The sequence below is a fragment of the Lucilia cuprina genome, chromosome 6, assembly GCF_022045245.1.
Source record: "Lucilia cuprina isolate Lc7/37 chromosome 6, ASM2204524v1, whole genome shotgun sequence".
Classification (NCBI taxonomy): Eukaryota; Metazoa; Arthropoda; class Insecta; order Diptera; family Calliphoridae; genus Lucilia; species Lucilia cuprina.
In genome coordinates, this window is record NC_060954.1 from 13,882,642 (window position 1) to 13,909,077 (window position 26,436).

General features: G+C 30.4%; 1 protein-coding gene across 8 annotated transcripts in view; it reads left to right on the forward strand.

Moving 5' to 3' along the window:
- Positions 1-24,083, forward strand: part of LOC111682453 (protein shank) — a 124,616-nt gene extending 100,533 nt beyond the window's left edge. For 2 of the 8 annotated variants that reach the window (XM_046955512.1, XM_046955514.1), the window contains 10 exons: positions 3,803-3,928; positions 4,007-4,338; positions 4,409-4,577; positions 7,541-7,735; positions 7,994-8,060; positions 14,536-14,787; positions 17,956-18,577; positions 19,044-20,400; positions 20,467-21,032; positions 21,354-24,083. In XM_046955512.1, coding sequence (XP_046811468.1) covers positions 3,803-3,928; positions 4,007-4,338; positions 4,409-4,577; positions 7,541-7,735; positions 7,994-8,060; positions 14,536-14,787; positions 17,956-18,577; positions 19,044-20,400; positions 20,467-21,032; positions 21,354-23,274 — 5,607 coding nt within the window. In that variant the 3' untranslated portion in view covers positions 23,275-24,083. The remainder of the gene's footprint in view (positions 1-3,802; positions 3,929-4,006; positions 4,339-4,408; positions 4,578-7,540; positions 7,736-7,993; positions 8,061-14,535; positions 14,788-17,955; positions 18,578-19,043; positions 20,401-20,466; positions 21,033-21,353) is intronic. The other 6 variants (XM_046955517.1, XM_046955518.1, XM_046955515.1 and 3 more) reach the window with 3 other exon arrangements.
- Positions 24,084-26,436: the final 2,353 nt, after the last annotated feature.

Below are 26,436 nucleotides of genomic sequence, written 5' to 3' on the forward strand. Positions count from 1 at the left end.
ATAAGGAACTTTATGTAAAAAAACTTGTTACATTCTGAAGAACTTTTCTATAGAAAATGTTGTTATAATGAGAGAAACTTTTTTATAGAAAAAGTTGCTGCAATGAGAGCAACTCTTCGGTACAAAAGTCTGTTACAATGAAAGCAACTTTTTAATAGAAAATGTTGTCACATTGTAATCACCATTTTGTAGTAATAGTTATAATATTGTGTGGAAGTTTTCAAAAGAAGTTGCTGAAATGAGAGCAAGTCTTCTGTAGAAAAGGCTGTTACAATGAAATCAACCTTTTAAAAGAAAAAGTTGTCACATTGTAAGCAACTTTTTGTAAAAATAGTAATAACATTGTGAAGAAGTTTTCAAAAGAAAAAGTTGTTATAATGAGAGCAACTCTTCTATAGAAAATGTTGTTAAAATGAGAGCAACTCTTCTGTACAAAAGTTTTTTACAATGAAAAGAAAACTTTTTAAAAGAAAAATTTGTCACATTGTAAGCCACTTTGTGTAGAAATAGTTGTAACATTGTGAGAAAGTTTTCAAAAGAAAAAGTTGTTTTAATGAGAGCAACACTTCTATAGAAATGTTTTTGAAATGAGAGCAACTCTTCTGTACAAAAGTCTTTTACAATAAAAAAAAACTTTTTAATAGAAAAATTTGTCACATTGTATGAAACTTTGTGCAAAATTGTGAGAAACATTGTGAGAAAGTTTTCAAATGAAAAAGTTGTTTTAATGAGAGCAACACTTTTATGATAAATGTTCTCACTTTGAAAATAAGTTCTTCAATAGAAAACGTTGACACATTGTAAGCATTTTTTCTCTAGAAAAAGTTATTACATTGTAAGGTACTTTTGTATAGAAAAAGTTGTCACATTGTAAGTAACATTTCTAACAATGATAAGCATTCCTTCCATAGCAAAAAGTTGTCACATTTTCTTACAATATTGTCACATTTTCCTTTCTTACAATGAAATCATCTCTTTTATAGAAAAAATTGTAACATTGTAAACAACATTTCAATTGAAAAAGTTGTCACATTCTTACAAAATGTCTATGTATTTTGATTTAAACTCCAGCTCTCAATTATCAATAATCATAAAAAAAATCTACCAAATGACCACAAAATTTTGCAATAACCACAAATAAATCAAAAAAAATCTGTTAAATACTTGATTTAACAACAAATTTACTCAAACATCAATGAAAGAAAAAACTTTATAGAGCAAAAAAAGTTTATTGCCCTTTTTTACACTAGTGTTTGAACATCAATTTAAATAACACAGAGACACACACAAACGATTATATTTGCATCAATAAGTTGGCATAATTTCATAAAAACCATAAAGGAATCTTTAAACTATAAAACTAAAGCAATAAAAGTAGCTCCCTAATAGGCCACACACACACACACACACATTTGTCTACAATCAGTTTTATTTGCATGGAACACTCAAACAATCAGCCAACCCTTCTTACCTATTCAATATTTTATCAAATATTTCACAATTTTCCACACTATCGTAAAAATAATGTGTTTTATATGAGTGAGTGAGTGTGCGTGTGTGTGGTTGTTTGTATTTTATTGACCTGAATTTGCGGAATGGTCAGAAGAGCAAAAACATAGTTGTACAGGACCACAATCAAATTATAAACTATATAGATTTTTATTTTCAGTTTTAACAAACTCTAACGCAACCAACAACAACAACAACAACAACCACCTTCAACTTTTCAATCGGGTTCATACAATATTTAAACTTACCGACACATGGACAAGCATAACTTTATACGTATTAGGAGGAGAAGCAAGCAATACTTATTGGTTGGTTGTTGCACGCACTGTATGTGACTTCCTTTATGCCAAATGGATGAACAGACAAACACACACACACGCACATAAATTCTAACTGCATCTAGTGGTTTACAGTGTGTGTGTTAAAAGAATATGTGCATTTTCAACGTTTGTCCCAATCAGGAAATAAAACAGTATTTTCTTTTAAGTCTAATACTTAAATCTACCACACATTGCATCAACAATTTATCTTTTTTTTTTGAGGCTTAAGGATTCAATAGTTACTAAAGACAACAGCAACTGTTCAAAAAAAATATCTAAAAGAAAAGTTTTCTTCTTATAAAATGAAAAATTTCATTTCTTATCTTAAGAACTGTTGACATATTTAAGTAAGAGTTAAATGCATGAGAATGTTTCGATATGCTGGCTGCTTCGATGGCGAGCTTAAGAAGAAGATTACAATCTCTTAATAGAAAAAAATGGAAGATTTTTTTTAAGTCTGTTGTTGATTAAACTAATGTTTCAAAAGTTTTCTCATGATTCTTTAGAGAACAAAAAAAAAAAGAATGAAAATCTTACAAGAACAAAAAACCTAACTAATGAAACAAATGTGACTTTGAGAACATCTACTGTCACAATCTGAGTTACTTTTCTTAACTATTTCGCTTTCTCTTTAATAGAAGAGAGCACAATTGAAAGAGTTTTCTATGGACAAATTTGTCACATTACATCTTTTAAAGTTATTGTCTTAATGTTATGAAATTTGCCAAAGTTGTCACAATATGATCAACTTTACAATAGTGAAAGTTGTTACAATGTGAACAGCTTTTGTACAGAAAAGGTTGTCACAACGAGAGCAACTTTTATATAGAAAATTGGCGCAATCCGAACAACTTTTCTATAGAAAATGTTCACATAATGCGAAATACATTTCTATTGAAAATGTTGACACAATACGAACAACTTTTCTATAGAAAATGTTAACACAATACGAACAACTTTTCTATAGAAAAAGTTGTCACAATGTGAACAACTTTTCTATTGAAAATGTTGTCAGAATGCGATCAACTTTTTAATAGAAAACGTTGTCACAATGTTAGCAACTTTTCTAGTGACAAGGTTGTCACAATGTGTGCAACTTTTCTATAGAAAAAGATGTCACAATGTAAGCAACTTTCTTATAGAAAAAGTTTTCACAATGTGGGCAACTTTTCTATAGGAAAATATGTCACAAGGTGAGCAACTTTTTGATAGGAACATGTGTCACAATGTGAGCAACCTTTCTATAGAAAAATATGACATAATGTGAGCAACTTTTCTATAGAAAAAGTTGTCACAATGTTAGCAATTTTTCTATAGAAAAAGTTGTCACAATATGAGCAATTTTTCTATAGAAAAAGTTGTCACAATGTGAGCAACTTTTCTATAGAAAAAGTTGTCACCATGTGAGCAACTTTTCTATAGAAAAAGTTGTCACAATGTGAGCAACTTTTCTATAGAAAAAGTTTTCACAATGTGAGCAACTTTTCTATACGAAAAGATGTCACAAGGTGAGCAACTTTTTTATAGGAAAAGATGTCACAATATGACAAATTTTCTGTAGTAAATATTGTCAGAAATAGTGAATTTGTTCCATGGAAAAAGAGCAACTTTTCTATAGAAAATCTTGTTACAATATGGAGCAAATTTTCTATTCAAAATGTTGTCACAATGTGGGCAAATGTGACACAATATGACGAACGTTTGTATAGAGAAACTTGTCACATTATGTAAAACTTTTCTTTTGAAAACAGATTGTCAGATTATTAGCAATTTTTATGAAAAAAAAAACATATGACAATTTAACCAACTATTCTATAGAAAATAGTGCCTCTTTATGAACAACTTTTCTATAGCAAAACTTGTTCATCTTTAGGAACAACTTTTTATGGAAAATTATATCTCTTCTTAAGCAAAAGTTATACTTTAAAATAATAATATTTATAATAATTTCTCTATTTATTATTCTCTTTCAGGAACTTAAAGAGAGCTTCAATTATGGTCTCTTTTGTCCACCCTCCAATGGTAAGGCTGGAAAATTTCTCGATGAAGAACGACGTTTAGGTGATTATCCTTTTAATGGTCCAGTGGGCTATTTGGAGGTAAGTTTCATATATATAAAAAAAAACCTTATCAAACTCAAGCTAAACTAAAATTACAAATATGTTCATCTCTTAAAGCTTAAATATAAACGTCGCGTTTATAAAATGTTAAATTTAGATGAACGCCAATTGAAAGCGTTACATACCCGTGCCAATTTACGACGATTTTTAGAATGCATCAATGGTGGTCATGTGGAGAAAATCGCAAAAATGTGTGCCAAAGGGCTGGACCCAAATTTTCATTGTCCCGAAAGTGGTGAGACTCCACTAACCGTGGCCACAGGTGCTAAAAAACCAAATAAATTGCTTATAGCTTTGGTAAACGGTGGTGCTCTATTGGATTATCGTACCAAAGATGGTACCACTGCATTACATCGAGCAGTGGAAAAAGATTCTTTAGAAGCTGTAACGTAAGTTTGTTTTTAATTTATAAATTTTTTATTTTTATAATAATTTTTGTTATGTTTTTTTTTTTGTTAGCACCCTCTTGGAACTGGGAGCTTCACCAAATTATAAAGATGGTCGTGGCATTACTCCTCTATATATTTCGATAACACGTAAATGTGAACCAAAAATAACTGAAAGTCTTTTGCATGATCATGCCTCGTTGGGCACACAAGATAATCAAGGTTGGAATGAGGTTCATCAGGTAAGTAAAAGATTTTTTTTGTTTTTTTGTTTTTGTATAAAGAGGAACAGAGTTTATAATTGAAAAGAAATTTAATAAAATAAAGCTAATTTTTAAAATAATATGTTTATTACAATAAAATATATATTTACCATAATTAAATACAAAAAATATTTAGTAGTTTTTATATAAAATGTAAAATTTTGTTAAATTAATTTAAATAAAATCTATTACTATTGGTGATGGTTTAGTATTATTTTGTTTTAAAACTATTTTATAAAATAAATACACTTTAAACAATGTTTTAAATATAAAGGCAAACTAAACAAATGTTGAGCAACATGTTGATAAACATAATATTTTACTTTTTCTATGGAAAAGTTTCTTACATTGTAACAAATTTTTCAATAGAAAATTTGCTTAACGTTTGTTCTCATTGTAATAACATTTTCTATAGAAATTTTGTTCACATTGTGACATCTTTTTCTATAGAAAAGTAGCTTATATTGTGACATATTTTTCTATAGAAATGTGCTTACATTGTGCAACCTTTCTATGGAAAAGTTTCTTACAATGAAACAACATTTTGTACAGAAAAGCTGCTCACATTGTAACAGCTTTTTCAATAGAAAAGTTGCTTAACGTTTGTTTTCATTGTAACAACATTTTCTATAGAAATTTTGTTCACATTGTGACATCCTCTTCTATAGAAAAGTAGCTTAAAATGTGACATATTTTTCTATCGAAAAGTTGATCATATTGTGCTGTCATTGTAACATATTTTTTATGGAATGTTTGCTTACATTGTGCATAATTTTTTATAGAAAATGACAACATTTTCTACAGAGGTGTTGGTCACAATGTGACAACATTTTCTATAGAGGAGATACCCACATTGTGACAGTTTTTTTTTAAAGAGGAATTGCTTATATTGTGGCAATATTTACAATAAAAAACTTGTTCAAAATGTGACAACATTTTCTATAGAAAAGTTACCCACATTGTGACATTATATTCTAAAGAAAAGTTGCTTACATTGTAACAACATTTTCTATAAAGAAATTACTCACATTGTGTCAACATGTTCTATAAAATAATTACTTACATTGTGGCAATATTTTCTATGAAAAAGTTGGTCACATTGTGATATTATTTTTTTACAGGAAATTTAAAACATTGTGACATCCTTTTCTACTGGAAAGTTGGAACATTGTGACAACATTCTTTTCTATAGAAAAGTTGTTCACATTATAACATTTTTTTCCTATAGAAAAGTTATTTCAATTGTAACAACGTTTTGCTCACACTGTGACAACATTTTCTATAGAATAGCTACTATGACAGCATTTTCTATAAAACAGTTGTTCAGATTTGATATCTTTTTCTATATCAATGTTGGTTACATTGTAACATCTCCTTCTACATTAAAGTTGGCCACATTAATATCTTTTTCTATAGAAAAGTTGTTCACATTATAATAACCTTTTCTATAAAAGATATTTACATTGTAAAAACGTTTTCTATAGAAATTTTTTTTTACATTATGACATCATTTTCTAAAGAGAAGTTACTCAAACTTTGACCATTTTTTCTATAGAAAAGTGGTTGACATTGTGGCAACATATTCTATAGAAAAGTTATTTATATTGTAACAACATTTTCTATTGAAAAGTTGGTCACATTATGACATTTTTTTTATAGTAAAGTTGGTAACATTGTGACAACTTTTTCTTTAGTAAAGTTGGTCACATTGTGATATCTATTTCTATAGAAATGTTGGTCACATTGTGATATCTTTTTCTACAGAGAAATTGGTCATATTGTGACACATTTTTCTACAGAGAAGTTGGTCATATTGTGACATCTTTTTCTATAAAAAAATTGTTTACATTATAGCAACTTTTTCTATAGAAAATATGTTTATATTGTGACACCTTTTTCTATAGACAAAATCCTTACATTGTAACAATATTTTTTATAGAAAATGCTGAGCAACACCTCTATGTCACAATGTGACAATGATGTCAGAATATGTTTATATTGTGACATCTTTTTCTATAGAAGAAATACTTACATTGTTGATCATCATTTTCTATAGAAAATGATGATCAACATCTCTATGTCACAATGTGAGTAACTATACTATTGTGACAACATTTTCTACGAAAAAAAATTGCCTATATTGTGACATCATTTTCTATAGATAATTTGCTAACATTGAGACATCTTTTTCTTTAGAAAATTTGCTAACATTGAGACATTCTTTTCTATTGAAATATTTGTCACATTGTGACATTGTTTTATTGAAATATTTGTCACATTGTGGCATCGTATTCTATAGAAATGTTTATCACATTGTGACAACTTTTTCTATAGAAATTTTTGTCACATTGTAACAACTTTTTCTATAGAATTGTTAGTTGCATTGTGACATCTTATTCTATAGAATTTTTTGTCACCTTGTGACATCTGTTTCTATATAAAACTTACTCATATTGTTATAACATTTTCTATAGAAAATTTTGCTTACTTTATGACACTCTATTTTCAATAGAAAAATAGTTTCAATGTTGCAAAATTTATTAAATTATTTAGTATTTTATAAAATAGTTTTGCAAAGTTTTAAAATTTATGTTCATTGTTTAAAATTTCCAAAATAAAAATAATAATTTCTTTTTTACACTCTGGTTTTCTTCTTTTGATTTAAATATAATAAAAATTATATATATTTAACCATAAAAAAAAACACTTTCAAAATCTGCTAACCAAAAAAAAAAACAATATTTTTATATTTTTTCACTATTTTCGGTTTCCCAACATAACTACTGTTCTTATTTAAACGGGGCTATACAAAAAATAAAAACTTACACACACACTATTACTACCAAAATTTTTGAACTACTACCAACTAAAAAAAATCTACAAAAAAAAAAAAAAAATAAAAAACCAAAAAAAAAATATTTATAAATAAAATAAAAAATTAGGCCTGTCGTCACGGTCTTGTCCAGCATTTGGAACATTTATTGTTTTATGGTGCGGACATGGATGGCCGTAATGCTTCCGGTAATACACCATTGCATGTATGCGCTGTTAACAATCAGGAGGCTTGTGCTAGAATGCTTCTATTTCGTGGTGCCCAACGTGGTGCGCTAAATTATGCCAATCAAACTCCTTATCAGGTATTTACTCTACTATTTACTCTACATTTTAATTTTTGTCTTTCAATAAGGTTTAAATGTTTTTATTTTTAATTTGGGTTTTTTGTTTTTTATTTTAACTTTAACTTCATGGGTTTCTTTAGTAGTTTTTAATATTAAAATTTGTCTTAAATGTTTTTTTGTACTATTTTAAATATTTTTGTAAAAATCTTATATTTAAAATCTATTAATATTTCTTTATATTTTTTTCTATTTTAAAAATTTTCTATAAAACTTTAGGTTGCTGTTATTGCTGGTAATTTGGAATTGGCTGAAATTATACAAAATTATAAAACAGAAGATGTCGGTAAGTAGTTTTTTCTTTTTTGTTTTTCTAAATTTAAAAATTCCCAACATTTCATTAGTCATCACTTTTTTATCATACATTTTTTTAAAGAATAAACAATCAAGAGACTTCATTGCAAATTTTCAATATTTTTTTTTTTTAGTTTTGAAATCACAATTATTTCAATTTAAAAAAATTCTTAAGAGATTTTGAAATTGTATTCCAAAACTTGTGACAATATGAGCATTTTTTTGTGACAATATGCTACAATTTGAAAAAGTTGTTACAATTTGAGCAACTTTTTTCTAGAAATGTTGTTACAATTTGAACAATTTTCATCTAGTAAAAGTTGTCACAATATAAGCAATTATTCTATATAAAAAGTTGTCACAATATAAGCAATTTTTCTATATAAAAAGATGTCACATAGTGAGCAAATTTTCTCTAAAAAAATTGTCACAATGTAAGCATCTTTTCTATAGAAAAAGTTGTCACAGTGACATTAAAATTCCTTTAAGAAAGGTTGTCACAATGTGCGTAAGTTTGCTCTAAAAAAAGTTATCACAATATTTGCATCTTTTCTATAGAAAAAGTTGTCACAATATAAATTATTCTAAAAAACAAGTTGTTACAATTTGATCAACTTTTCTTATAAAATACATCGATTAATATGTAGAAAAAGTTGTCACAATTCCCGCAATTATTCTATAGAAAAAGTCGTCACAATGTAAACATGTTTCCATACAAAAAGTTGTCAATTTTCTTCTTAGAAGAAGTTGTCACAATGTGTCACTTTGCTAGTAACTGTTTTATAGATAAAGTTCTGACATCGTGATTTTTTACAGAACAAATTTCTACATAGTGAACAACTTTTCTGTAGAAGAATTTGTCACATTTTGAGCAATTTTTCTAGAAAAAAAGTTCTCAAATTGTAAGAAACTATTCTTTAGAAAAAGTTCTCACATTGTAAGAAACTTTTCTATAAAAAACTTGTCACATTGTTAACAACTTTTCTAGAAAAATATTTGTCACATTGTTAACAATTTTTCTAGAAAAATATTGGTTATATTTTCAAGAGAAATAGTTGTCACATTGTGAACATCTTAAATAGAAAAAATGTTGCCACATTCTATAGATAGTAAAAGTTATCACAATGTAAGTAACTTTTTAATAGAAAAAGTTGTCACATTGTATGTAACTTTTCTATTGACAATATTGTCATATTGTGTGCACATTTTTTTGGGGAAAATGTTATCAGATTGTAAGTAACCCTTCTATAGAAAAAGTTGTCACATTGGAAGCAACTTTTCTATAGAAAAAGTTATTACATTGTAAACAACTTTCCTACAAAAATAATTGTCACAATGTTAACAACATTTCAAGAGAAATAGTTGTCACATTGTGCACATCTTAAATAGCAAAAAAGTTGCCACATTGTGATTAACTATTCTATAGAAATAGTTGTGACATTGTGAACATCTTAAATAGCGAAGAAGTTGCCACATTGTGGTTAACTAGTTGTTGACTTAAGTTGTCACATTGTGTTCAACTTTTCAATAGAAAAAAATGTCACATTGTAAGCAACTTTTAATAGAAAAAGTTGTCATATTGTATGTAACTTTTCTATGGAAAATATTCTCATATTGTGTGCACATTTTTTAGAGAAAATGTTGTAACATTTTACGTAACCATTTTATAGCAAAAGTTGTCACATTGTAAGCAACTCTTCTATAGAACGGCTTGTCCTATTATGAACAACTTTTCTATAGAGACAAAATTGTCATATTACAAGCAACTTTTCTATAGAAAAAGATGTCACATTGTGAGCAACTGTTCTATGAAAAAATCTGTCACATTGTGTACATCTTTTCTATTGAAAATATTGTCCTATTGCGAAAAACTTTTCTACAGAAAATGTTGACACATTTTGTGCAACTTTTCTAGTGACAATATTGTCATATTGTGAGCAAGTTTTCTGTAGAAAATGTTGTCACAAATCAGGCAACATTTCTATGGAAAATGTTGTCACATTGTGAATCCCTCTTCTATGAAAATATTGTCATATTGTGTAAAATTTTTCTATAGAAATTTAAAAATTAAGCAAAAATTGTCATATTGCAAGCAACTTTTCTATAGAAAAAAAGTCACATTGTGAGCAACTTTTCTATGAAAAAAGCTGTCACATTGTGTACAAGTTTTCTATTGAAAATATTGTCCTATTGCGAAAACTCTTCAATAGAAAATGTTGACACATTTTGTACAAGTTTTCTAGAGACAATATTGTCATATTGTGAACAAGTTTTCTATAGAAAATGTTGTCACAAATCACGCAACATTTCTATGGAAAATGTTGTCATATTGTGAGTCACTCTATTGAAAATTGTGAGTCCCTCTTTAAATTGAAAATATTGTCATATTTTGTACAACTTTTCTATAGAAAATATTGTCATAAATTAAGCAAAATTTCTAGAGATAATGTTGTCATATTATGAACAAATATTCTATAGAAAAATGATATGTATTTTCTATATTAAAACAAGTCACAATATCAACATGTTGCCAGCAACATTTTAAAATCTCTTAAAAATCAAATATCTAAACCTATCATTCATATATCATCATTTTATTAAAAAATTGTTATAATTTTACTTCTTAACAAAGAAAACTTTTTTAAAATTTCCTATTGTGAAAAATATTGATTTTGAAATTTTTGTTAAAATTTTTCAAAAGAACAAACCAAACTTCTCTTTATGTTTTTACTCAATCTATTAAATTTTAGTTAATTTTTTTTTCAATCATCAAACATAATTTTTGCTAAAACAAAAATAAATATTTATTTTATATATATATTTTTTTAATCATGCGGCATATCAAAACTTGTCTTAAGTTTATATCAACATTTGTTTTTGTTTTTAAGTTTTGTAAACAGTCATCACCATCACCACCCGTTCGTTATCTTATCAACATCACTGTCATGATGAAACATGAAACTCAATATTAAATATTCAACAACATATTAATTTTAAATATTTTTATTTTAAATCAAAATTCCCAAACATATTTCATTAATTCCATCATCACTGAGACAATTTAAAAAAAATTGTAAATGTTTTGTATTTCAATTGAATTTTATTACGTTAATCATGCTCGTTTATTGTATAAAATAAATGTCACGTTCTTTGTATTGTTTACTTATTTTGAAAAAAAAAAATTAAATATATTTTTTGTATGTATATCACCTTTATAATACTACATATATATATTCCTAAAAATCAATATCTCTCCATATATCCGTTTATAATTTCATTGTAATTTTGTTTGTATTTTTCCACTTGAACCGCAACATTTATTTAATGTTTGTTTAATTATTCGTAATTTTTAATTAATTTTCTTCTTACATTTTAAATGTAGTGTTTGTTAAGTTTAATTTTAATAAATTTTCTCTTAAATTAAAAATATTTTTAAACATTATTAGAATGTTTTTTATAAATTAGTTTGTTTAAATTCTATATTTGTTGCAAGTTATCACAAAACAAATTTGTCTTAAACGTAAGTAAATTTAGTTTGTAAAAAGAAAAATATATTTTATTAATTACATAATCAAATATTCTCATGATAAAAAAAAACTACAAGAAAATAGATTTCATAAGGCTTTGCAACATTTTCCATCCAAGCAACATGTATCTGCTTAAATAACTATCAACATTGTTGACAATAACGAAACGATTTGTTTCATTACATAGAAAAACAAGTCACAATGTGAAGAAGTTCTTTATAGAAAAAATTTGTCAAAAAGAGAACGACTTTTCTATTGAAAAACTTTTCACAATGTGAACAACTTTTCGATAGAAAACCTTGCTACAATTCGAACAACTTTTCTATAGAAAAACTTGCTACAATTCGAACAAATTTTCTATAGAAAAACTTACTACAATTCGAACAACTCTTCTATAGGAAACTTTACTAAATTATGAACAACTTTTGTATAAAAAAATTCTTTACATTTTAAAGAACTTTTCTATAGAAAAAGTTTTCACAATTTGGCAACATTTTTATACAAAAAGTCATCACAATGTCAACAATTTTTCTATGGTAAATTTCTTTACAATCTGAAGAATTCTTCTATAGAAAAAGTAGTGACAATATGAATAACATTTCTATAGAAAAAGTTGTCACAATTCTTCATGTGGAAAGAATCGTCAAATTGTACACAACTTTTCTATAGAAAAAGTCCTCAACAATATAAACAACTTTTCTATCGAAAAGTCCTTAACAAAGTAGACAACCTCTATAGAGAGAAAGTCTTAACAATCTGTACAACTTTTTTTGTTGAAAAAGTCATCACAATGTAATAAACTTTATTAACAAAAAGTTGTCATATTGTGAACAACTTTTATGTACTCAATGTCGTCACTATATGAACAACATTTCTATAGAAAAAAGTTGTCACAATGTAAACAACTTTAATGTGGAAAGAATCGTCAAAATGCAAACAACTTTTCTATAGAAAAAGTCCTCACAATGTAAACAACTTTTCTATAGAAAAGTCCTCAACAATGTAGACAACTTTTGTATAGAAAAAGTCTTCACAATCTAAACAACTTTTCTATAGAAAGAGTCGTCACAATGTTAATACTTTTCTATAGGACAAGACTTCACAATCTGTACAACTTTTTTGTTGAAAAAGTCGTCACAATGTAAACAACTTTATTATAGAAAAAGTCCTCACAATGTGAATAACTTTTCAATATAAAAAGTCGTTACAATTTGAACAACATTTCTTTAAAAAAAGTTGTCACAAACAACTTTCATGTGGAAAGAGTCGTCAAAATGTACACAACTTTTCTATAGAAAAAGTCTTCATAATCTGAACAACTTTTCTATAAAAAGAGTCGTCACAATGTTAACTACTTTTCTACAGAAAAGGTCTTCACAATATGAAAACTTTTTCATTTGAAAAAGTCGTTTCAATGTAAATAACTTTTCTATAGAAAAAGTCGTTACAATATTACTTTTTTTTTAAAAATAAGTCGTCAGTGTGTGAACAACTTTTCTACAAAAAATTCCTCACAGTATGTACAACTTTACTAGAAAAAAGTGTTGTCACAATGAGAACAACTTTTTATAGAAAAGTCGTCACAATGTGAAGAACATTTCTATAGAAAAAGTCGTCACAATGTGAAGAACTTTTCTATAAAAAAAAGTCGTCACAATGTGAAGAACTTTTCTATAGAAAAAGTCGTCAAAAAAGTTTTTAAAATTTGAAAAACTTTTCCATAGAAAAAGTCGTCACAACATGAACAACTTTTCTATAGAAAAAATCCTGACAAAGTAAACAACTTTTCCATAGAAAAAGTCCACACAATGTAAACAATTTTTCTATAGAAAAATTCGTCACAATATGAACAACCTTTCCATAGAAAAAGTCCTGACAATGTCGTCACAATGTAAAGAACCTTTCTATAGAAAAAGTCGTCACAATGTGAATAACTTTTCGAAAGAAAATGTCGTCATAATGTGAAGAGCTTTTCTATGAAAAAAATTCGTCACAATGTGAAAAACTTTTCTATGGAAAAAGTATCTACAATGTGAACAATTTTTCCATAAAAAAAAGTTATCATAATGGAAGCAAATTTGTATAGAAAATTTTGTGATAATGTAAGCAAATATTCTATAAGACATGTTGTCACAATGTGACCAATTTTACTTTTAAAAAGGATAATATTGTAGGAATCTATTCTATTGTCACATTGTTAACAACAGAAGCTTGTTAGATTGTAAGAAACTTTTCTATAGAAAAAAATGTCACATTGTTAGCAACTTTTTTTATAGAATAATATGTCACATTATAATCAATATTTAATAGAAAACAATGTCACATTTTCTATAGAAATAACTGTTGTATTGTAAGCAAATTTTTTTATGACAAAAAGTTCTCAATTTATTATGAATTTTTCGATAGAAAAAGATGTAACATTGTAAGCAACTTTCCTATAGAAAAAGTTAGCACATTTTGGAAAAAAGTTGTCACATTTTCTATAATCTACTTTTTAAATTTGTTGGTTTGGTATTTTTCCATATTTTTGAAAATAGACGTTAACTAAAATGTAAGTAAATTGAAATTATATTTAAAATAATGTATGTTTATTACAATAAAATTATTTTAAAATTTAGCAAAAATTATAAAAAAAAAATAATTTGATAGATTGAGTAAAAACACACAAGATACAAAACGCAAAATTTGAAAAAAGTTTTGAATCTTAAAAACTTAAAAATTTAACTTGTGTGTATATCATGTAAGAAATTTCCGTACCAAAAAGGTGCACATACACTTCATGTAAAACACCTGCAATGTAAAGTCTCTGTTAGAAAAAAAAATTACCTTAAAGCCATATTGCCAAAAGCTAAAAACTAACCCGTAAAATTATTAACTTACAAAATTCCCTTCAAATATTTTCAAAATTTTCTACAATTTAAATCCCATAAAAACAAACAGTACCCTTTCGCGGTCCACCACGCTACAATCCAAAACGTCGCTCCGGTATGGGTTGGCTTAGTGCTAATGGTAGCATTGGCGGTGGTAGTCTTATGGGTACTTTAACACGTAATAGCAGCAGTATTTGTGGTCATCATGGACCACCATCACCGTGTCCATCTGAACATATGCCATACAGTTCAGCAAGTTCGAGTTTATCTGAAGGATCATCGGGTCATCGTTCGCATGAAGATGATATCAGCATTGTAACAGGTATTAATTATTATTATTATTATTTATGTATTTTATTTATTAGTAATTTTTAAATATTAATTTGTTTAAGATTACTCTTTTCAAAGCAGATTTTCTAAAGAAAAAAACTGTCACATTTTGAGAAACTTTTCTATAGGAAAAAGCTGTTAAGTTTTAAGCAACTTTTTTCTAGAAAAGTTTGTCACATTTTAAGCAACTTTTTTCTATAAAAGGTTGTCACATTTTGTACAACTTTTATATATAATAAGCTGTCAGATATGGAAAACAGCTGTCACAATGTAAAACACATTTCTATAGAAAATTTCTCACAATGTGACTTTCCTATAAGAAAAATTTGTCACATTAAGGACAACTTATCTATAGAAAAAGTTGTCACATTATGAGCAACTTTCCTACAAAAAAATCACATTGTGAACAACTTGCTTATAGTAAAAGCAGTTTGTGATCAACTTTTCTACACGAAATTTTGTCACACTTTTCTGTAAAAAATGCTGTAGGAAGCTTTCGTAAAGAAAAACTTGTCACAATTGGAGTAACTTTCTGTAGAAAACTTTGTAACATTGAGATCAACATTCCTATCACATTTTGGACAACTTTTCTATAGAAATAGTTTTCACTTGTTTAAAGTAAAAGCAACCAGTTGGTGTGCAACTTTTCTACTCGAAATTTTGTCACATTGTAAGCGACTTTTCTGTAAAAATGTTTTCACAATTTATATAAAAATGTTTGTCACATTATGAGCAACTTTTCTGTAATAAAAAGATGTCTAATCATAAACAAGTTTTCTATAGATAAAGTTGTCTTATAATATGACAATTTTGACAGCATTTCCTAAAGAAAAGTCGCTCAGAAAGTAGCAAAATTTCTTTTTAGAAAAAGATGTCTAATTATGAACAACTTTTCTATAGAAAAAATTGTCACATTATAAGCATTTTTCTTTATGCAAAAAGCTGTCACATTGTGAGCAACTTTTGTATACCAAAAAATTGTAACATTTAGATCCAGTTTTCTATAGAAAAAGTTGCAATTTTTCTAAAGAAAAAATTTTCATATTCTGAACCATTTTTATAACATTTTCTATAAAAAAAGTTGAAACTTTTTTACAAAAGTCATATTCACATTCTTAATCACTTTCGTCAATTTGTAAGCTTCTATTCAACAAAAAAATTTGTCACAATGTGAGCTAATTGTCTATAGCTAAAACTGTCTCATAGAAAGCAACTATTCTATAGAAAAATCAGTCACATAGTAAACAGTTTTTCTATAGCAAGAAGAAAGAAGAAATTTTCACATTCTGAACCACTTTTCCGATGAACAATTAGTCATATTTTGAACAACTTTTCTGTAAACAAAATCTGTCACATTGTAAGAAACTTTAAAAAAAAGCTGTCACATTTTGAGCAACTTTTTTGTATAGAAAAAGTTGTCACATAATGATCTATTTTTATATAGAATATGTTGTCACATCTTTTCTCTGTCAAAAGCAGTCACATTAGAAGTAAATTTTGTATAGAAAAAGTTGTCATTTTATGTGAAACTTTTAAATAGAAAATGTTGTCATAATGAGCATGTTTTCTACAGCAAAAGCTGTCACATTATAAGCGAAATTTCTTTAGAAAAACTTGTGACATTATGAGCAACATTTGTCACATTAGGAGCATCTTTTTTACAGAAAAGCTTGTCATGTTATGAATAACTTTTCTATCGAATAAGTTGTTACATTATAAACAACTTTTATTTAGAAAAAGTTTTTACATTATAAACAAGTTCTCTATAGAAAAAGTCGCCAATTACTTTAGTAAAGACTAGTCCAGAGTGTAGTTTAGACAATAGTCCATACTAAAATCCAGATTAGGACTTAGAATATAGTACATACTACAGTATAGACTTTAGTTATGACTATAATCCAGACTATGGTCAGGACTCAGATCCAGGCAAAACTCAAGAGTATAAAGACTAGTCTATAATCTAGGCTATATTCATGAATATAGTTTAGTCTATAGTCGACTCTATAGTTCAGTCCATAGTTAAGACTATAGTCCAAGCTATTGTGTATACTATAGTCTAGACAAGGCTATAGTCTAGCAAAGTGGCAAGATTTTAAAGCAAACTATAGTTAAGACTATAGCTCTGGTTATAGTTATGACAATAGTCTGGACTATAGTGAATATAGTCAGCAGTTTAGGACAGTCTATAGTGCAACAGTCCTAGACTATATTTAATGCTACAGTGGCATTACATATAGAAATTTATCTAACTTAACTAAAAGTCATAATGTGGTAAATATTTTACTTTTAAAACAACACTTGCATGCCTAAGGTAAATTTCTTAAAAAAAAGTTTATATATAAACTCTAATTAAACTTAAGTTTAATTAAGAAAACAATAAAACAAATGAAAAACTGTTTGACCAAAGTTTTTCTCACTTATTGCAATCTGAAATGAAATAACATTTAAGGAATAGAAAAAGGATAAGTATTTTCTATTTTATATATATAATAAAATACCTCTCAGTTTAAAAACTTTTTAATAGCAACTTATAAGTTTTGGAAGACGACTTGCAGCAAAAAAAAAGAAATATTGCAACAAATATCTAAAACAACAATAAGAAGCAGCATGTTTTAGCACTTTACAAATATTGCATTTTTCTTTAACAAATATTCGAAAAGATTTTATTTAAGTGTTTCCTGTGGTGTACGTACATATGTATGTATGTGTGTGTGAGTGATTGTGTTAAACGAGTGTGTCTTTCCTTATTTGTGTTGTTTCAACAAATTGCATGTTTATTTTTCTTAATTGTTGCAACAAAATATCTTTAAATACAAACAAAAGTAAGAAAATAGAAAATGCTTTAGATTTTTTTATTTTATTTTGTTTCTTTTGTAACAAATTGTCCAAATTCATATATTGCATGCCACATACTACCAACATACAACAACTACTTTTTACAGCATTACGTCTTACAGTCATATTAACAAATATTTGGATTTAAGCCAAAAAATGTTTGTACAATTCAAAAAAAAGAGAAAAAACACATAAAGAAAGAGTTAAAATAGGTCACTTTCCACAAGAAACCAACCATCAACCGAAAACAAGGATGTTTAACATTTGAAACAAAAAAATGCTTAACTTTTTTATGTTTTTTTTTCTTATCTTTCCCCTCCTTTAGATAAATCTCTTGGTGATACCAGCGACATTATAAGCGACTCTTCTGGCGTTGGTACCAATTCCGATTCCGCTGCCTGCTCAATAGGTCACCCTAGCACAACGGTGGTTTGCATGGAACCCTATGCTGGCAATTCTGTTGGCCATATACGCCTACAAGTGGGCGATGTTATTGAAGTTGTGGGTTCCACCGATTGTGGCCTCCTCGAAGGTTATGTTCGTGGCACAAATCAGTCTGGTTTCTTCCCAGCCGAATGTGTGCAAGAGGTGAATTTACGCCAGAAAAATATAACAAATGTTGCTACAGCGAATCCAAATCAATCGCCCTATCAACATTCACCCGCAGCATCGTCTGTTCACCAGGGTTCACCACAATTGAGTTTAGGCGGCAGTTCGGGTATTGGCGGTATGGGCAGCATGGGTGGCACATTGCCACGACCCAATCTAATGCATCATCAGTCGCCATCGTTGTCGGTGAATAGTAATGGTTCGACACAGGCTCTAAATAATGGTCATCATATGGGTATGAATGATAATACCATGAAAATGGCGGGAGGTGGAGGTGGTGGTAATCATCATCAGATCGGTCAATATAGCAGTGCTACAGCGCCAAGGGTTAAGAAAAGGTAAACAGTTTTTTGGAACACCATTTATTATATAGTCTAGTCTATAGGTTAGTCTAAAGTCTAGTCTAGATTATAGTCTAGCTTATGGTCTAGTCTAGTCTATAGTCCAGTCTTTAGTGTAGTCTAGTCTATAATCTAGTCTATAGTCTAGTCTATAGTCTAATCTATAATCTAGTCTATAGTCTAGTCTATAGTCTAGTCTATAGTCTAGTCTGTAGTCTAGTCTATAGTCTAGTCTATAGTCTAGTCTATAGTCTAGTCTATAGTCTAGTCTTTAGTCTAGTCTATAGTCTAGTCTATAGTCTAGTCTATAGTCTAGTCTATAGTCTAGTCTATAGTCTATAATCTAGTCTATAGTATAGTCTATAGTCTAGTTTATAGTCTAGTCTATAGTCTAGTCTATAGTTTAGTCTATAGGAAATTAGAGCTGGTCTTTATACTTATTTCAATTGTTTCCCCTTTCCAGCGCCTTCAACGAACCTCGTACCGTCGTCTTACATCGTGCCAAACGTGGTTTTGGCTTTATATTGCGTGGCGCCAAAGCTTCTTCACAACTAATGCAATTAAAGCCGTCTGATCGTTTTCCGGCTCTACAATATCTAGACGATGTCGATCCTGGCGGTGTGGCCGATATGGCCGGCCTAAAACCTGGAGATTTTCTTCTAGCCATTAACGGAGAAGATGTACGTGCGGCTTCACATGAAAAAGTTGTTGAAATGATACGCTCAGCTGGAGCTTTAGTATCCATGACTGTTATTTCGCCCCAATTCCCCAATCAAATGCAGGCTACTCCGCAATATATGCCAACGCATCATTTGTCTTCGGGTCCCAGCACACCACAAACCTCGCATAGACAGTGTGCCACATTGCCGCGAAAAATGTCATTGGGACCTAATGCTGCTGGTGGCGAGAGACAGGGACGTCCGGCACCTTTGCCACCACGAAGAGATCCTAAGACTACTTTGTCGGTGGGTAGGGCAAGAGCTAAATCTATGGTGGCAGGTTTGGAGAATGGTGGCGAAAAGGAGGAAGAAGATATTCCTCATACCAAATCTTCTTCGGTGGAGTCTATTGTAACACCCACACCCACCCATCCGGGTACACCAGTACAGTTGCGCACTGCTAGTATTAAGGCCAGACCTACTTCAAGTCGCATAACAGCCGCTGAATTGGAAGAGCTATTCCAAAGGCAACAGGGAGAAGCGGTAGATGGTTCTAATCGTTATTCCACTATGATGACTACTTCACGTTTCCAATCGGGCACTGATAGTGGAGCAGCTACACCTCCAGCCAACAACAGTTCTCCCCTCAAGGGTCCTTTAGTTTATGGCAGTGTGGCCGAAATGAAACGTAAAACTAAGGCCAAGAATGGCACGCTAAGGGGTAAACCCTGTGCTATACCAACAGTGGGAGCTGGTGCTCGAGATTTGAAACGTTTCCACTCTACACCAGATCTTAATGCTACGGCCGGAGGTTCTTCCTCTTCTATTTGGACGCCAAACGTGGGCAAAGGACATCATTCGCAAGATGATGTAGCCACTCTGCATGCCTCTATGTCACGTTTGAATACCTTGCCGCCGCCAACACATCCTCCGCCACCACCGCCCGTTGTGGGACAAGTAGTCAAGGTGGAAACTCGTCAAAGTTCCGAGTATGAAAGCACCTTATCGTTACAGCAAAAACTAAAGAAAAGGGTAGAAAACGATGCCGTTACAGCAGGAGCCATAGATGGGGTACAGTCGAGCTTTAAACCATCAGCAAATGCTAAAATTTATGCTTCACCCCAGGAGCTGATAGCCTGGAAACTGAGACAGAATCAAGAGGTGAAAACCGGAAATAATGCATATGTCAATAATCGTATAACAAATAATTTACTATTTCCCTTTCAGAATCGTCAAACTAATCAACAGCAGCAACAACAACAACAAAATAGTCAACAACATTACAACTCGAATCAAGCTTTGGGCTTTACACAATCTACACAAATGCAACAGCAACAACAACAACTTCCACCGCCGCCACCACCACAACAACTACAACAGCAACAAATCCAAAATCAACAAACCCAACAAATTAGTCAATATGCTCAACCCTCTACTCTAACACGTACCAATTCCAATACGAATAGCAGCACTTCCTCTTCCGCTAATGCCACCGGCCAATATGCAGTTAGTCAAACTGCTCTAAATGGTGGCATCATCAATCATGCAACGCAAGTCAATAGCACTAGTAACAATAACAACATCACCAACAGCAACAATAATGGCATAACAGCAACAACTGCAAACGTGGCTGCTATGTCGGGACCTGCACCACCCATACCCGAACCCGACTACAGTCTCAGCGAGTCAGATGGTGAAGATGAAAATTCCATATTGGTGGCACGTAATACAAAGCTAAACGAAAAGATTGCTTTAATTGATGTACCGGAAACAAGTGGAAATAGTCAAGCCAGGTGAGTGTTAAAGTGTGTGGAAATGTTCAATTAAAAAACAATTGAAACTTTTTAAAATGGTGTTCTTCATGGGCATACAAAATAGGATAAGGTAGTTTGGTAGAGAATGAACATTTGAAATGAGGGAAATGTTGAAATATTATTTTGAATTCTAGGTTTATTAAGCAATTTGAATTCGAATGTACATGTATGCCTTACATTATTAAGGAGCTAAATATCCTTATTTTGCAGAGGTCACCCAATTCTTACTGGTTATGATCAATTTATTTTCCAATTTACTCTTTACCCTTGTTTAAAATTTACATTTTTTAAATATTACAGCGCCAGCAGTTCCGGCTCAGGTTCCGCATCCATTTCACATTCACTATCGGTTGATGAAATTCAACGTATACGCAGCAATTTGAAAACTTCGAAATCCCAACCGAATGGGTTCGATAAAAACGATGCCGACAACAAGTCCTCGTCGTCTTCGCCGCCAACGAACGAAAACGAAACAGCCAAAAATGATAATGATGTTGTGAACAACAACAACAACAATAATAATAACAATGAAGAGGAAGGAGATAATAGTTCTTCGGGTGTAAGTAGTGATCAGGAGGTATTAGCGGCCAGTGCAAATACTGGAGAGGCTGCAGCACCAAAATCCACGGATACAATTAAGAAAAAACCAAGTGTTACTATAAATGAAGAGCCAAAAACAATACCTGATCAAGGTAAAGATGAAACAGATGCAACAAAACTGCCAAAAATAACAAATTCGACTACAACAACAACAGCAACTATGCCACCAATGCAAACGGCAGCAGGAAAACAGGGTAATGGGCAGCAACAACAACATTTAGAAACTACAGCGAAATCTACACCACCGTCTCAACATCGCAGTTTACAAATAACAATTGCAACAACAGCTGCCAACAACACCACCAATAACACAACCAATAACTCCTCAGCAACGAGCAACAATTTGCCAGCAACCACCAAAACAAGTGTTGCCAATGCCAAGGCAGCATTTGAAGCCAAAGCCAATGCACCCACCACAGTGACATCGGCCATACCAAACATTCCTACTACTGTGACAGTTAAGCAAATGGTGCAGCAGCAACATGCACCCGTCATACAACAACAGCAACAACAAATGTCTGTTGGTAAGGGCCCAAAAACTCTTTTGGCCCAAACACAACAGGTGGTGGCCAAGGCCCAACCCTCGGTGGCAGGACGTTTGGCTCAGCAGCAACAACAGCAACCCCAACCTCATATGAATCCCAACCAAAAACTATTGGCCACACAACAACAAATACTTATGCAACAGCAGCAGCAACAACAGCAAATCGCCCATCAACAGCATCTGCAACAAATCCTCAAAGCCAAGGCGGCTGCAGCAGCTGGTGCTGCCAATACCGCCGCCATAGTAGCCAAACAGCAACAGCAGATGGCTGCCAACAAGGCCAATACTTTACTGCCCACCCAAGACTCCCAAGAGGAACAAAGATCCGATGATGATGGTGATCTTAGTCCTTCACCACCAGCCAAAGGATTCCAACGTCACAATTCGTTGACGCGCAAACAAGCGGCCGCTATTGCCATGCAAAGAGCAACACGATCAGCTGCCGTTTCGCTGGTGCAACTACCGCCACCCATTGAGGCTGACAGTGATACGGAAATGTCACTGATATCAAATTCTAAAACGTCTGTTGCTGGTGGTGTTGCCGCAACTTCAGTGCAGGATAATGATGATGCGTTAGTAACGGAGAATATTGTTCTAGCGCCACCACCACAATTTTGCGATTGCAATGACATTAAGCATGCACCTCAGTTGCAGCAACCACAACAGCAACCGACAATGCCTCAGCAACATCAAATGCATTTGCAGCAGCAACAAACGTTGCAACAGCAACGTTTGCACCAGCAACAACAGCAGCTATCGTTGCAACAGCAGCAAGCACCACAACAGCAGCAGCAACATCATCATTTGCAACAACAACAACATCAGCAGCAACAATTGCAATACCAACAATATCAACAGCATTTGCATCAGCAGCAATTACAAGCTGCTATGCAATTACAAATGCAACAGCAACAGCATCCACACAACATGATGCAACAGCACTATGTTACTGGCTCTGGTAATGTTGCTACTGCTGCTGCTGGTGCCAATACTGCTGCTGCTGGCAATATGGGTACTTTGGGCCGGGTGCGCATTGTCGGCACTCTACCCAAAACCAATCATCATCGTTTACATTAAATTCATTTTATTCTTTAGGTTTCTTCTTTGTGTCTTTGCTAATTTTCCTAATTTATGCAACAAATTTTGTTAACACTTGCATCAACAGTAGTTTGTTCGTAAGAGTTTTCTTAGTTCGATTAGTGTGACCCGTTGGCAATGAAGCGAATGATTTGAGGCATTCTATTTTGTTGTGTAAAACAAAACGAATTAGTTTATTTTCTTTTTTAGTTATATACAGTTATTTTTAACGAAAAACATTTCCGTTATTTTCGATATTTTGAATATTTTACACAATTGTTAACCGAACTATGTTAAAGTTTGTTTAAACTTTAAAGAATTTTCTTTTTAAATATTACTGCTATATAGAACACCTTTTCATTAACAAACTGAACAAATTCTGTAGATTAATTTCGAAAATATTCAAATATTTGCGATGATGTTAAAATCCTGTCTGAAGTCTTCCCTCAAGTGTTACCATGTTCTCACAACTCTAAATTATCATTATTCGCTCTTTTATTCGCAGTTTGCGCTTTGTTTTTTCATGGCTAATTACTTGATTCGCCTTACAAAATTAAGAATTATCTCAAGTTCTGACGACACAATTATACACACGCTCTCATTTGTACTAGTTTATCGAATTACTTTTCAGCATTTTTATCTAGTCTATTGCCTACGCAATGGAATAGTCTATCGACTAGTATCGACTATTGACTAGTTTATTGACTAAGGTCGAGTTTTTCTGATAAAGATAATCTTCATTCTTTGGTTAAACCCGGTTTTATATATGTTTCGTGTTTTTCAGTTATCAGTAAAGTTACTTATTATCTTAGTTTAACTGAGTGTAATTGGGGAATTAAACTCAAGTTATAAGTAAGAAAACACAATTTACAAAAACAATAAAACAATTATTTCGGAAGAACAAAAACTTAATATTTTAAGTAAATTGCAATTTTCTGATTTGTTATTTATTATTGTTTTAAATGTTTTTTTAACATTTTTCCAAAATTTTCCATTTTACAAAAGTATTGTTTGCAAAAAACAGCTGTTCATTGTTTATGTTTTTGAGTGAAAAGTTGGCAATACTAACAAAGTTAACTGAGCTTAAATCTAAAACTGAAAAACACAATCATCGGTTAAAGTTCGCCTAAATTTGTTCCGAGTTTTATATAACAGCAAGTTAAGCCTAGTTTAACTGAGTAGTAAGAAACCCGCCCTAAGTTATCGAATAGTGTATTACTTAATCTATAGACTAATATATAAGAAATATATGAACAAGTCCTATCTATAGACTAAACTAAAGATCAATTTATTAATTAGTCTACGTAGTATATAGAATAGTTAATATACTAGTATATTGACTAGTCTTATCAATAGACAAGACTAAAGATTAACTAGTCTGTGAACTAGTACATTAATTCTGCCATAGACTAAGCTATTGACTAGTATATAAAGTAAACTATTGTAAGATGTATGTCTAGTTTGTAGTCTATTGACTTATATAATGATTAGTTTATTGACTAGTACATGGATTACTAATATACGAACTAGTCTCTTAACGAATCTATTGACTATTTTATTGACTAGTAGAATAAATTACCCTTGAACTATGAATTAGTCTATAGATTAATATGTAGACTATTCTAAGCTTTCGTTTAGTCTATTTAGTAGTCAAGGGAGTTACCTATTACTAGTTTAATCATCAGCCTTTGGACTAGTCTATATACAAGTTTGTAAACTAGTCTATTAATCACTTTTTTCTATATTCTATAAAATAGTGTTTTGACTAGTTCATGGACTAGTATAGTATACGAATTTGTCATTTCACTTACATATCTCTTGACTATTCTATGGAGATAAGGCCGAGTCTATAGATTAATATGTAGACTGTTCTAGACTAATAAATAGACAAGTTGCTAGTTAATAGAATTATCAACTATTAACTAGCAACTTTACTATTTATTACTCGATGAACTACTCTATAATTAGTCTATTAACTAATCGATTTAGTAGTCAATGAAACTGTCTATTGGCAAATGTTATGATCTGTTTATGGACTAGTCTATAATGATCTGGTTGACATTAGGAAACTTTTTCTTTTGAGAAACTTTTGATTTTTGTGTGTGAAAGGAAGAGAAAGAAATATCAACCATTTCTTTCTCTAACACATAAAATCAAAAGTTTCTCAACAAAAGTTTCCTAGTGTGAACCAGATCAAACGTGTCTGTAAATTAGTCTTTTTAGAGCGGGGGGTCTTACTGCACAGTTAAATTTACTACTCAGCTAATTTATTATTAGATTAAACTCGTAACAAATTTTGGGCGGACTTTAAACGATGATTGTGTTTTTCAGTTATAGATCTAGGATCAGTTAACTTTGTTAGTATTGCCAACTTTTCAGTCAAAGAAAAAACAGCTTTTTTTGCAAATATCACTTTTATAAAATGTAAAATTTTTAGAAAAAATATAAATAAACATTTAAAACAATAATAATATCGATAAAAGAAATCAGAAAATTGTAATTTACTTAAATTATTAAGTTTTTCTTCTTTCGAATTCATTATTTGTTTTGTTTTTGTTGATTGTGTGTTCTCTCTTATAACTTAGGTTTAATTGGTCAATTACACTCAGTTAAACTTAGATAAGAAGTAACTTTAACTGATTACTGCAAAACACAAAACATATATTAAACCAGGTTTAACCAAAGAATGAAGATTATCTTTATCAGAAAAACCCGCCCGCCCTTAAATAGTCTTACTACTCAGTTAAACTAGACTTAACTTGCTGTTAGATTAAACTCGGAATTGTGTTTTACTCATCAGTTAAACTAGGCTTAACTTGCTGTTAGATTAAACTCGAAACAAATTTTGTGTTTTTCAGTTTTAGATTTAAGCTCAGTTAACTTTGTTAGTATTGCCAACTTTTCACTCAAAAACATAAACAATAAACAGCTGTTTTTTTGCAAACAATACTATTGTTAAATGGAAAATTTTTGAAAAATATTAAATAAACATTTAAAGCAATAATAAATAAAACAAAACAAATCAGAAAATTGCAATTTATTTAAAATATTAAGTTTTTGTTGTTACGAATTCATTATTTTATAGGAAATTAGAAAAATTCATTAAAATTTCTTTAGAAATTTATTATTTTCAGTGTGAAAATGTTTTCAAAATCATTGCTT